Below are 14618 nucleotides of genomic sequence, written 5' to 3' on the forward strand. Positions count from 1 at the left end.
GTCTCAGAAGAGGGGTGGGGTTAAAGATGAAGGTTAAGGAGCCATGATAGTATGACATTCTTTGATGAATAATGATTTAGGGATATGACTATAAAAAAAGAAAAATGGCCAAAAATGGATCCCCAGAATATCTGAACTTGGAGGAACAAGAAAGATGGAGAGATGGCTTATGGAGTAGTCTGGGAAGGTAAGAGGGCAGGCAGAAGGGTGTGATGTCACTGAAATTAAAAGGGGGAAGAACATTAAGAATGGCATGAATGGTCAGTGAAATCTATTTCAGTGCATGTAAGTTAAGTACCAGGAAGACCAAGTAGAAGTAATTAGATCAGCCAGTTATGGTATTGTTAGGGACTTTACTAGAATAATAGTATTAGGTAATCGGTGGCCACCTTGCACATGGGCAGCCTATGGAGTGATTGAAAAGAAAGAAGAGGGAGGCAGTGAATATAGGTGCTTTTTCTAAAGAGTGGTAGTGATGGGAGGAGAGGGGAAGGTAGCAGGGAAGGAAGGCAGAATTTATACAGAAAACTTCCCTCCTTCTTTTAAATAAGGATAGGTGAACCTTGGCCACATGTTGAAATTAATGAAAGGAATTTTATGACTTGTGGAGAGGGTGGTATTGGAGAGGAAGTCAATATTTATTAAGTTCAGGAAACTGGATAAAAACTGAATGAAGAAGAAAAACATAGGGGATAGATCTGGAAAGGAGATGAGAACTCATAGAGAAGGGGAGACAATGAATGAGGTGAGCACAGAGATGGAAGGGCACAATCAGTGTATTCAGAGTTCAATTTGGTGCCAGTCTCTCTACTAGGTAGTGTTTTTGAGGCCTTAGGACATAAAAGGTGTTGGAAAAAATAAGATCACTATAATTTTAATTTTTGTGTACTCACTGTGCTAGTTCAGGCTGATTAATAAAGACACGAGGCAGAGATGGACAAGCTGCAGCTGAGGAAGTTGAGGAGTTTCTGAGCTAGCTGCCCCGTCTCTGAAATCATTGCTATGTCAGCTCAGCTCAACCATTTAGATCACCACAGAGAGGTCTTGTCTGAGGCTGAACGTCCAATTAGCGGTCAGTCACATTGCTGATTGAATTTTATTAAGGTGGATTATTTGTGATGTCTGATATTCCTGTATTTTAGAATAATTTTGATTCAATTATGGGGCAATCATCTGGTCTATGTTAATTTCAGGCAGGGCAATAGTAATCCATCAGGAACACACCTTGAGCCAAAAGCTCGCCAAGTCTATTGCTTTCCTGTTTCCCTTGGGGAGCTCTGCTCAGACGAGTGCCCCACCTCCCAATTCCTGTGAGTGTTGAATGTCTTCAAGAAGGTAAATCCTGAAGACTGAAGGTCTTAAACTGGGCTCTCACCCACCCGGAGGGTGCTTGCACTGAGAAATTAGAGATCACATAAACCATCTCCCCCTTATAGAACGCCTCCTTTAGTGCCCAGGTGAGGAAATCAAGGCCCTGAAAGATACAGTGACTTAATTGAGGTTACACAGTAAGTTAGTATTAAAACTAACATCCAATCCCAGGATGCTGACCACTCCCCTCTAAGCAGGTGGTTTAATAATAACTACCTGCTTTGTGTTTCTTTCACTCATGGGTTTCTCTCTCTTTCCCTCAAACCTCAGTAAATATTCTTCTTAAAGGAGTGGTGGGGTGAGAGAAAGAGCCAAGAGGAAAAATTGAATGGCTTCAGGAAGGAGAAGCACATGTCACCTGGAGGGTGGCTTTCATTCCCTTTGTGTGATCTGTTTATCTGTTGCTGTGTTTATTGGCCCTTAAGTCCTGAAATCCGGCTGCCATTACAGTGAAGAACACATTTCCCGGCTCTACTGTTCGCCATTTTGGGAAAATCCCTACATAAACTAACCCAATCAGAAGTGAATGTTTGCATTAATGAAGGAGTTTTCTCTTTTCAAAGGAAATCTCCCCCAGTGCTGTAAACCTTCCCAGTACTTTTAAATGTTTATGTATCAATTACCACTTGTCATCGTGGCTTGGAAACAGGAAGCCTAGCACAGCTCTAAAGCACAAATGTTAGGCGCTGCTGTCAATTAAACATTAGTCACAAATGATAGAAGGTTTCCTGAAGAAGAATGATGTCAGCAGAGAAAACGGACTTTTGTTCATGAAAATTCCACTCACAAGTACTTTGGAAGCAGCGCCTTATAGAAGAAAGCAGTGAGGATTCTTGGATTGCTTGTGTTCATTTCAATGCCCCACTCGGAAAGATTCCACATTACTGTTTGGGAGCTGTGACACGTAAATAAAATGGGAGGCAGTGTGGAGGGTTTTCTGGCTTCTAAGCATAGGGTATCCCACTAGATGTGATCTGAGGCTGCTGCCCATAGCCCGCTGGTGGCCTTCACACACGGTATTGTCAGGTACGTACATTTTCTCCAGGTCCCCAAATCCAGAAAATGCTCCTTTTGGGATGACTCGAAGCTTGGTGAGAACAAACCTCCTGAAAAGAGAGTGGACATAAAATATCACAGCCTATCCATTCATAAATAAGTGTCTAATGTATTATTATCAGCTAACAGCAAACATGCACTAAGTGTTTGCCATGTAATGGTGGTTGAAATTGCTTTTACATGGTCTCTCTTCATCTTCACCACACAGCAGTGAAGCAGTGATGCAGGCACTATTGTTATCCCCATTTTGCATAAAAGGGAACTGAGGTTTAGGGAGGTTAAAACAGTTGCCCAGGGTCACACAGCTCATGGTAGAGCCGGATATGAACCTTGCTTGTCACCACTATTCCATATTGCCTACCGTAGCCCTCCTCTACTCCAACCCTGAATACCTCTTCCCTTTTTGTCATTCGTAGCTGACCTTGCAAAGAGACAATGAACCCAATAGTAGAAGGCATATTTTAAGAATTTTCATTGCCTGTACTTGTATTAAGTGTTTAAAACTTAACATAATTAAATCCTTTCTGAAGATGGAAAGTCTTGATTTCCATTTCCTGAAAGGCTTTAAACTAGATAAATTGAAGGTATTTCCACTAAAAATAGCCTAGATTTCTTATGTAACATATAAAAAAATATTGTTCTAAATGCATAGCTGAGCTTGCAAGAATATATGAGAAATCTCCAGGGGTCCAACTGAAAACCTGAGCAATGAATACAAAGCAGAATACTAAGAGGGTAAACTGAAGCCAAAGTGTAGGGGAAGGGCAGTTTTTCTGGACTTTTTAGACAAAGGATTTGTGTTTTGATAGAAAACTGGTACATGAGATGAAACATGGAAGAGGGATGCAAAGATCCATTTCTTTCATCTGTCTGTGCATTCTCTCTCTCTCATGCATTTTAGAAAGAAAGGTACAGAAGATGGATGACAATTTTCAATGAAATATAATCTGGAAATTTTTCATAATTTATAAAAGACATAAATCCTCAGATTCAGAAATCTCAACAAAGCCCAGGACAGGAACAAAAATAAATCCACTGCCAGATATCTATTAGTTAAAACTGTAGACAATAAAAATATTTTAAATGCAAACAGAGAGTAAAAGATATATCATCATCAAATTAAAAATTAGAAAACTTGTAAACATATCTTCAGACTTATTAGAGAAAATAATTGCCAATTTAGAGTACTATATCACAAAATGTTTATTTTCAAATGTGATGCTAAAGACACAGTTAGAAAAATTTAATTAGCCACAACCACAAAGTTTTAGCAAAAGACTTCTTTTATAAATAAGAAAAATTAATTCAGTGGGGAAGAACAAAAAGCAAGAAGGAATACTGAACAAAGAAATTAGTGCTCCTTATTGAATAGGTGGGTTTTCATAATCATTGGAAAACTTACCTACTTAATAAGAAATACTAACAGGATATTGACTAAGAACTAGGTCACAAACAAATTGGTATCAAACAAATCACTTTTTTGACAATGATGCAATTTAATTACTTTGAAATCAACAAGAAAATAAAATGAACTCCCCCCTCCCCACCCCAACACATGTGCACCCAATGGGAAAACCTAAACCAAAACAAAATAAACATCCATTTAAATGATAAGGGTCAAAGGAGAAATTACAGTAAAAATTAGGAATTACTTGGAATTTAATTAAAATGCAACATATAAAACTTATGGGTTGTAGCTTAACTGTTACTTATAGAGAAATTTGTAGTTCTATTATACCAGAAAAAGGAAAAAGATGGAAAATTAATGAGCTACACTTCCATAGGAAACTAGTGAAAGAACAGCAGAATCCTGGAGACAGAAAATTATAAATCCATTATGTATTTATTCCATTTATGGCCAGAACTTAAGGTGCAAACTCAAAAGCAGTTTAATAAGAAAATTGATTAAATGACAAACTGTTGATAAAAATGTTTTGAGAAGATAAACACTCAGCTAAACTTAATTTGATACATAGAGTTTAAGTTCAATCTATACTAAACGTGGTATTTCACAATTATAAGGTTAAGTTTCTACATAAATTTATGCTAAGATGGGTAAAGAAACTTTCTTGTAATATTGAAAATTTTATTACAATAGTTTCAAGGACTCTTGATTTAGAAATCTAACATTAAAAATGATTGTTATAAAAAAGTAACATTACTTGAATGTTTCTTAAAGAAAACAGTTTATCACTTAAAGTTGCAAACCCGACCTATCATGGAAGGCTTTAACCAGAAACTTTCTGATAATTAATTTGTTATGTCTTTATTAATTTAACTATAATTAATTAAAATAAAATGTGTGTGCAAATTTTTTAAAAATAACATTAGTAAAGGCAAAAGAAAAAAGGAACTTTATTCTTAGTGAATTTTCATTTTAGAAATAAAGTAAATGAATCTAACAGATTAACTTAAAGCACAGTGCAAAGTTTAAGTATGCCTTGAGAGAAGAAATCTAAAGAAAGTGAAGAGAAAAAATAATCAAGATAAGAGTAGAAATTAATTAAAAACAATGAAGTGTATCAACAAAATAAAAAGCTAATTCTTTGGAAAGATTAATAGAATAAAAACATGTTAACTTTAAGCAAGAAAATAACAACAATAAAACAGTGAGAAACATGAAATGTGACACTTAACTACCAGTATAATGGGTTTTAAATGAGAGAAACCTAGGAACAATTTTATAACATTAGATTTGAAAAAATCAGACAATATGGATAATTTTCTTAGAAATACATATTTAACCAAAACTGACTCAAGAAGATATAGAAAAATTTAATAGATCTATAAACATTAACAAATTGGGTTGGTGGTTTAAAAGCTACCCAGCATAAAACAAGGTCAGCATCATCTGATTTAAAAAGTAAATTCTACCTCTTTAAAATAATAGAAAATCTCAATCTTACACAAACTATTCCAGAGACTAGCAAAAGAAAATACTCTCCAACCCATTTTATGTGGCTGGTGTAACATCAGTAACAAAGCCAGACAGACAACAAAAGAATGAAAATAGTTAAGTCAATCTCACTTATTAATATAAATAGAAAAATCTGAAATAATATAGTGCCAATATATATCCAATAGAGGTAACAAATAACACATCATCACCAGTTTCGGTTTGTCCAAGAATTCAAGGGTTGTTAAATATCAGAAAACTGTATTAAAGAAAATTTCCACATATCAGGAATTAAGAGAGAAAAGCCACATGATTTTCTTAAGAGTCACAGAAAATGTATTTGATAAAAACAAAAACCCATTCATGATAAAAACTTTTGACAGATAAGGAGAAGGGGGAGTGTTCTTAATCTGTTAAAGAATTAAGTCTATCAACCGTTACAATAAATATACTCAATGGTGAAATATTAGACACATTCCATTAAAATTAGGAATGAGGCAGGGATGTATGCCATTACATATTTCTTTAATGTTGTGCTAGATATCTTGTCTACACAGTAAAAGAAGAAAAATATATGTTAGGATTTTTTATTTTATTTTTTTAAAATATATTTTAATGATTTTTGACAGAGAGGAAGGGAGAGAGATAGAGAGCTAGAAACATCGATGAGAGAGAAACATTGATCAGCTGCCTCCTGCACACTCCCCACTGGGGATGTGCCCGCAACCTAGGTACATGCCCTTGACCAGAATCAAACCCGGGACCTTTCAGTCCGCAGGCCGACGCTCTATCCACTGAGCCAAACCTGTTTCGGCTAGGATTTTTTATTTTAAAACTGTCATTACTTATAGGTAACATGATTGTCTGTACAACAAAGAAACTTTATTCTTAAAATAATCTAAGATTATTATTAGAACTAATAAGAAAGTCTAGTAAAGTATCTGGCTTTATAATTAGTACACAAAATAATTTGCATTCTTTTAATATTTTAAAGTTTATCAGTTACAATAACCACAAAACTTATACAATAAGACATTAAGAAAACAAGACAGTAATTTATGGAGCAAGCATAATCAAATATTTAATTTAAAGGCATTAAGAAAAGCCCTGAACAAACAAAAATAGCACATTCTAAATGGGAAGTCTCAATATTGTGAAGATATCTATTTTAATCAATATTAATACATAAATTAAATGCAAGACCCATCTAAGGCCCAATATTTTTTGTTTTTTGATATGTGTGCATAGAAATTGACTAGCTGATGGATATTCAGATGGAAGAATAGCCCAAACAATTTTGAAGTAGTAAAACAATATTGGGGAAATTATAGGTGAGGTAATATGATTTTTATGAAGTTATAGTGATTAAGATGCTGTGGTAATGACAGGATTAAGAAATAGATCAATGGAAGAAAATAAATAACACAGAAATAGACTATAAAAGATAGGAAATGGCAAATGACCAGGTAGCATTAAAAATCAATGGAGAAAAATATGGACTAATCAATAAGGGATACTATTGTTTATCCTAGTGGAAAAATAACATAAGATCCTTCTTTGTTACCACATTAAAAATCTCCCTTCTAGGTTTACTACAGATCTAAATGGGAAAAAGCAAAACATTAAAACTTTTAAATAAAATACAATATTCTGTTTAGAAGACTGTGTTTAAAAAGACACAAAAAACTGCACACCAAAATTGGAAAGAAAATTTCCAATACACTTGACTATATTAAACTTAAATTTTCTGTAAAGCAAAGATACATGAAGTAATTGATAAGATGAGATATAGACTTGGGAAAGATATTTACAACACATACAACTAAAAAAGTGTTATCACCCGGAACTTTACAAAGTAACAACACAAATATACATACAACCCTGTAGAAAATTGGCAAAAGATGTGAACAGTCAATTTACATAAGAGAAAATGCAAATGTCCAATAAACATATGAAAAGATGCTCAAATTCACTAGTAACCAGGAGAATGTAAATTTAAACATTAATTAGATGCCATTACATGCCATCTCACTGGCAAACATTAAAAGGAAAACTTCATAATAACAATACTGCAGAGGTAGAGGAACAAGGGGACATTTTCTATACTCTTGATGGAAAGGTAAACTGCTACATGTACTCTGAATAGCCGTTTGGCAATATGTATTAAAACTGAAGGTACAAATGCTCTTGGACCCAGTTATTTCCATGTCTCTGCCATATGTGCATCTGGAGGCAGGTAAAAGATTAATCACTGCAACATCATTTGTAATAGTAAAAAAACTGGAAACAATTACTGATGAATAAGCAAATGAATAAGTAGTAATAAACTGACACAATGCCAAATTATAAAGCGATGAAGAGGAATGAACTGAGTCGAGCTGCATGCAGCAATGTGGATAAATTCCCAAAGCATAATGTTGAGAGAGAAAAAAGTTTGGTGAGATGTATACAATATGTACAGAATGATATGATTTTTATAAAGGTTAACAACCTGCCACATAAAACAGTATATTGTTTTGCACGAGTCATCTTTTTATTCTGTATTTTAATGTTTTGATACCTTGGGGCTTTGTGTCTTTGGAGGAACTCTTCCTCCCAGGGCTAATTCTTAGAGTTGGCTCACGATTGGCCTGTGAGGGTGCCTTTCATCTGCAAAACAGCCAATCTGAACTCTGCATGCCCTGCCACCTACCTTCTGGAGCCCTTACTCTCTGGGCCACTATTCCTCTGTCCCAATCACCCCTATAGGAGAGTCCCTACACCCCATAGTCTGCTGAAATTATTCAAACTAGCCAATTCTAAACTTGTTTTCCCTCTTTTTTTTTCTGTTCATTTAAATGGAGGCCAAAATAATGACTCCTGCCATGTTTTCCTGTGGCTCCCTCTGCTTCCTGACTGACCCTGGTGCTTCCCCATGTACCCCTCCTTGGCGTGGTATGCACTCTTCTCTTAGATCTGTGAGTGTAACAAACTATCTTTCAGTAGCATTAGCCTTCTGATCTGTTGGCCTCACTGTAACAGCATAATAATAAAGCTTATATATTAAAACATGTGTAGTGATGCATATATATTTATGGAAAGGAAAATTCTACACCAAAATCATCATAGTGCTCACCTCCGTGGCAGGAAGAAAAAGAGTGGTAAACAACTATATCTATAGTATTTTCTACTTTTTATTATTCTATATACTTTGTGCTTGAAATATTTCATAATTAATTTCTCAAGATTGAAATTCTCACCAGGCCATATCCCAAGCATCACTTATTTATTTGTTTCTTTTTAAACAGAGAGAGAGAGAGAGAAAGAGAGAGAGAGCGAGCTATTTAGAAGTGGCTTCATACCCTTCTTGTCAGATGGCACCTTTACTCCACTGGGGAAGGTGGGATAAAGTGCCTGGGCGATTTCTGTAAAAAATGTACAACTTATCAAGCTGGCTGTGAAAATAAATGTTTTGTTTACTATTGCAAGTTACTTAATATCTCTTCCCTGGTAAATGAGGTGGGTGGGAGTTACTGTTTCTTTCCTGAAATTGGGAAGCTTTAGGATCCCTTGAATGTGTCTGTTAGAAGCAGTTCATATCTTGGGCAGTCCATTCACCCTTGGCCAAATTCAATTTCCCTTTTTGGCTTAAAGGAGAATAGTTTTAAAAATCCCATAAAAAGCTTCTGGCCACCTGGCAAACAGCCAATATTCTTTCTGAGAAAGCTGCCTTTTTATGATGGCCCAAGTGTAAATGACACTGGGCTCTGTGGTCTTTGAATTTCACACAAGTTTAAAAATTAGAGTGAGAACAGCTTGGCAAAAGATATGCAAAAAAGAAATTGATCATCTTCCTGACCTCAAAATGCCAAGAGTTTTTTGAGCTTCACACTTTTAGGTCAAACTCACCCTAATCAACTTCCTGGAAATGTGTGTATGAAAACTATCCAAATAGGTGGATTGAACTAAATAAGTAAATCATCCAGAAAAAAATAAAGATTTTAAATAACTTGATTTGGCTATTTACCATGACCCAGCAGATGACTACCTACTGTCAAAATCATTTGGACATCCAATTGTTTGCATTTTTCTTGTTGTTATACATGGGTCTTGAAGCCTGTGGGGCAGGGAATAGCAGGAAAGAGGTACCAAGGTAGGAAGAGGTGGCTTCTATATACAATTTGACTTGAAATTAAACTTAAAAACAAAAGTTTTCCACATTTTGGCATGGGTCTTAACTGTTTAGAACAATTAAACAGATGTGTTCCTTACTTTAATGTGAGTGTAGTTAGCATTCGCCCGTTAGCACACATTTAGGCTGTATACACAAATGCCAAGGATGCGTTGGTGGTTGCGAAGTCTCCCTTGAGGGACAGACGTGTCAATGTTCTTTGTCTCCCCTCTTCCATGGTGTGGGGTGGGCACTTGTCCCTCACCGTAAGCCAAATGTGGGAGGTATTAGGAGAACAAATTAAAGGGGTTGACACGCATTTCTTGCAATTTGGGGAGATATAGAGACTGAAACATGACGAGGCTGACCTCTAAAGGTCAGAAGTGGCCAGCTGCTTTAGGTGAGAGCTGTTTTTCCATAGACAAAGGTGTGGGTTTCCCAGGAGCCAAATCTGGACCTTGCAGAAGAGAGCTGGACTGCTTAGCCTGAGGAAAATGGACTTATTTTGATAATGAACTGACCCCAAAGAGAGCTTGTGGGGAGTGGACTGCTAGAAGCCCGGGGCAGGGGAATCAATCTCCGGGGAGTACAGGTGGAGGTCTCAGTGTGAGGAATCCCGAGGAGCCCATGCGTCACACCAGAGGGTCCCAAAGCCAGAGGGCCACTGTACCAGCAGCGTTCCCTCCAGTGCCTTTACCTCTAGTCTCTCTCCTTCCTGGGCCCAACCCAGGTGAGGCCAGAGTCAGCAGCAACTGGGGAAGGAGGTGGAATAAGAACGAGAGAAGAAACTGTTCCTTCCTTACCAGTTGTAGATTTTTGAGTCCGAAGCAGGCCCAAGCAGTGGAATAGGGAAGTTTTAAATCAGAGGAGAGTGGACATTTAATAATAGATAACAGTGGCCTTTCATTACATTTATGAGTCTGGAACAGTTATGCCTGCCCCATATTTCATCTGGGGTGGGGGAAAATGCGTCAACAGAGTAGGCTTGCCTGGCAGTGGTAGTAAAGCAAGTGATTTGCTTGCTCTACCCTACTAAATCCATCTTGATCAGTGTGCTATGATTTCTGAGTTGGTCACCCTTTGTAATGCTTTGTCTCTGAGAGAAAAAGTATTATGAACATAATGGGAGAATGAATGGAAGGAAAGGCATGGCAAGCATTCGTATGCCTATTTTCTCCCCTGTTATTTAGTTCTTATTACATGGGCTGTTGAGGAATTTAGAACAGGGAGGGTAATTTGGCTTTACCTTTTGGCATCGTTTAGGATTTCCGGAAACATTTGCAAGTCAGGAGCTCAGCCACATGGATTGTCTACCTGCTACCAGAATGGCTAGAGAGGGGTGGTCCAATTGTGTAGATGTTGTTTCCATTAGACCATCTACTCAACTAAATTTTTGGATAATCTGTTCTATGTAGACACTGGCACAAGCTATTGCGTCAACTTATAATGCCAGGATGTTTCATTTAGGAGGGAAAGTTTATGTTTACAAGAGAGAAACTCATGAGGCAGGTGCCACTCAGAGCCCAGCTCCAATGACATCTCACTGTGCCCTGAGCCTCCACGATTTCCCCTCCACAACCTTTCCAGAGTGGCGATTCCTCACTTTTATCATCTTCCAGGGAACAGGGCTTTCTAATAGCTCTTTTGAATCTGCTTTCCTTTTATTTCCAGTTATGTCCCCTTATCTCAACATCTGTCCTGGGCTGAGGAAAGCAATGTAGGCACTAATGCTAACTGTATATCACTGCTGACTTTATCTCTTCCTTTGTACAACCTTTATATCAAGGTTGTGGAGGCTTTCATTCCCGACTCCCCCATCCCTTGTTTGCACTGAGTGGCTCTGGAATTACTCTCTATACCACATCATGTCACTTATTCACATTCATTTTATCACCTGTTCACATTCATCTTCTGACCTGAATCTGATACCTGATTTATAACCCATTTATATAAAAGCTCAGCATGAAGAAGCAACATAGTGAAGAGGAAAGATCACCAGGGTAAAAAATTAGAAATCTGGGCTCTATGCTGGCTCTGCTACTAGGTATGTAAGTGATTGGGAAAAGTCAAGCCCCATCTGTGGAGTGAGGAGGTTGGACCAGATGATCTCTAAGGTCCTATCAGATAAACTTTACAATGTGTTATATAGTAGAATCCTCTTCAAGTGCTCTCCCATTTCAGTCATATTCTGTTTAAAGCAAAAGAGATAATTTTATGTTGAGTGCTCACCACAGAATGAAAACCATCTTAAGGGATTACTGAATAATAGTTAGCCCTTCTTTTTCTCTAGTAAAGGTCAAAATCACTTGAGCCTACCCTTTCCTCTCCATCCCTCTGCCACCACCCAGGCCAGATCTCATTCCCTCATGTCTGCAGCCTTGGTTATAACTTGCTAGCAGATCCTCCTCTTCTGGTCTCTATTGTCCAGTCTGTCTCATCTACCATGATCAGAGTGCTCTTCCTAACACTGCTTGCCTTGACACTCTCCTACTCAAAAGTAAGACAAGGCAAAAGAAAAAAAAAAAGACATAAATAGGCCTCTTCAATTGCTCACCATTGCCTTTAGAAGTCTTAACTCATTTGTCTTCCATTTGAGGCACTCCATAATCTACCTCCACTTCCTTTTCAGTGAAATGTTCTATTACTTCCTGTGACTAAATTCAAACTAGCCACACCCTAACCATTAATAAATGGCTTGTGTTATATATGTACTAAAATCCTACAGGTCTGTGTACTATCTTCTGAGTATATGGAATCTATCTATATAAAACCCTAATATGCAAATTGACTGAACAGCAAAATAACCAGTGGAACAACCAGTCGCTATGATGTGCACTGACCACCAGGGGGCAGACACTCAATGCAGGAGCTGTCCCCAGCTCACAGGCAGGCCCCAATAGGTGGCAGCAGCAGGGGGCGAGGCTGGTGAGTGGGCGGTGCCAGGCCAGCCAAGGCCATGAGAGTGGGGGGTCCTCAATCGTCCCACTGGTCGCCCCACAGAGGGAGGCGACTGACGGCAGAAGCGGGGGACAGGGCTAGCAAGTGGGCAGCACCAGGCCAAGCCAAATCTCCTTCCATCTAAAAAACAAAATAAACTAACAAACATAATAGAAACAGACTTAATAGATACAGAGAACAGACTGACAGCTGTCAGAGGGGAGGAGGTAGGGGGCTGCGTGAAAAAGGTGAAGGGATTAAACAAAACAAAAAACTTCATAGACAGACAACAGTATGGTGATTACAGAGCCAAAGAGGGATGGGGAGGTAAAGAGGTTGTAAGGGGGATAAATGGTGATGGAAGGAGGGCTGCCCTTACTCTTATTCTGTCAGAGTGAATAAACAGGATTCCACTTTAATGATTCACCAGGGTCTCAGACAGCATCTGATACAATGGCAAACATATTATGCCTCTAAAGCAGTTCTTTTGGTCCTCTCAGTTAATGTCAACCCGATTTTACTGTGATATTTATTGACAGCATTTAGCTCAAGATGCAATAATAAAAGGCGACTGTCACATAAAGGTCAGTTTAGAGCTGCTTTTGCTAAGATGTGAGAGGATTAACCAGGGATACACTTCCTTCTAGAATCTATGGGGTCTGGCTGACTATGACAGTCAGTGAAAATGAAACACAGGAACACCACAGGAAAAGCTGATCACTGCACCATGCACCAAAGATAAATTTAAGTATTTCGTAATGCACTTAAAACTAATTTCCGTTTTCTATTTAGAAGCTCCACACGTTTAATCAGAAAGCATATGCCTTGAATAATTATCTTTTACTGACTGTGTAAAATGCAAATGTTGAATGTTCAAATGAACTCTGTTAGAGACAAGAACAAATGCATAGAACCATTTAAAATAGATTCAGAGAAAAAGGAACAGGACGGTGCTCAGAATGCAATCCTATATCTAAATTCACTCCCAAGATAATAAATATGTTATTTAATATAGGGTTTTGAAGAATGAATTATTTAATCTTCAAGGCAATAACCTGATGATATCTATACCTAATCTTTAAGAGCAACATGTATTTTGACAGGGAAAAATCCCTGAAAAATTTAATTTCCTCTGTGGGGATGACAAGAAAGCATTATTTAGCATTGTGTGTTTTTTTTAATAAGAACTAGAGATTTCACCAAAAATCAAGATAAATACCTATGCTTTGCATCAAAAGAACATAAAATAATATTAAGCTCACATTGTGCTTCTCTAGATACTAACTTCTAACCCAGAGCAGATTCTGAATAAATAGTTCACATGTTATAGAAACAAAGCAATTGTCTACAATATTTAATTGGTAGATATAAATAGCAATGGTCAATAGAAATACAGGGACCCTTCATTACAAATGCTGAAATTTATAAATGATAATGCCTAGAGTAATGGTGTGTGGCAAAGTGCAGCTTTGCGGGAATGATAGAATAGTATTGATACCTTGCATTTAACAGAGAGCTTGTCTCCAATTTCCAGAACATGGAGATACATTTCATGTTACTCTAAAAATAAAACCTGTATCTTGACTTTTGACATTTTCTGTTTTGAAAACACTCATTGGTTGAAGCAATAGATGTTCCTGTTAAACAGGGCCTTTACACTAATTTTAGACTAAAACGTGGTGGTGAGGAGCCGAGTCGCAGGTGGTGGGGTGCAGATCTGCACAGTCTCGGCCAGGCTTTTCTAGCTCTGAACTATGCAAAACACACAGATTCTAGCTTGTAGGGGCACTGGTCACTGGACAGGGGCTTGACCTTGGCTAAGAGGAAGAAAGAGTGGGGAAAATGAACTAACATTTAGTGAGGACCTATTATGTACAGCCATAGTTCAAAGTTGTTTATCACACAACTTCACTTTTAGTTCTCAATGCAGTGTAATAAAGTGTATCTTTTAGAACTAACATACAATAAAATTGAGTGTGTGTGTGTGTGTGTATACAATTCTATGAGTTCTATGAGTTTAGCACATGCATAGATTCATGTAACCCCTACCACCACAATTGGGATACAGAACAGTGTCATCACCATAAAATTCCCTATGCCACAACTTTGAAATCACACTGACCCGCCCAATTTTAAGCCCTGGTAACCACTGATCTGTGTTCTGTTGCTGTAATTCTGCCTTTCCAAAATGTTATATAAATGGTATTA

The 14618-nt window shown here is 37.5% G+C and overlaps 1 protein-coding gene across 1 annotated transcript in view; it reads right to left on the bottom strand.

Moving 5' to 3' along the window:
• The window catches only part of FSHR (follicle stimulating hormone receptor), a 131147-nt gene that overhangs the window by 70511 nt on the left and 46018 nt on the right, over nt 1-14618 (bottom strand). Inside the window, exon 2 of the mRNA XM_070428589.1 lies at nt 2406-2477. Coding sequence (XP_070284690.1) covers nt 2406-2477 — 72 coding nt within the window. The remainder of the gene's footprint in view (nt 1-2405; nt 2478-14618) is intronic.

This window comes from Myotis yumanensis, unplaced genomic scaffold (genome assembly GCF_028538775.1).
Source record: "Myotis yumanensis isolate MYYU_CA2020_CCGP unplaced genomic scaffold, mMyoYum1.0.hap1 SCAF_11, whole genome shotgun sequence".
NCBI classification, from domain to species: Eukaryota; Metazoa; Chordata; class Mammalia; order Chiroptera; family Vespertilionidae; genus Myotis; species Myotis yumanensis.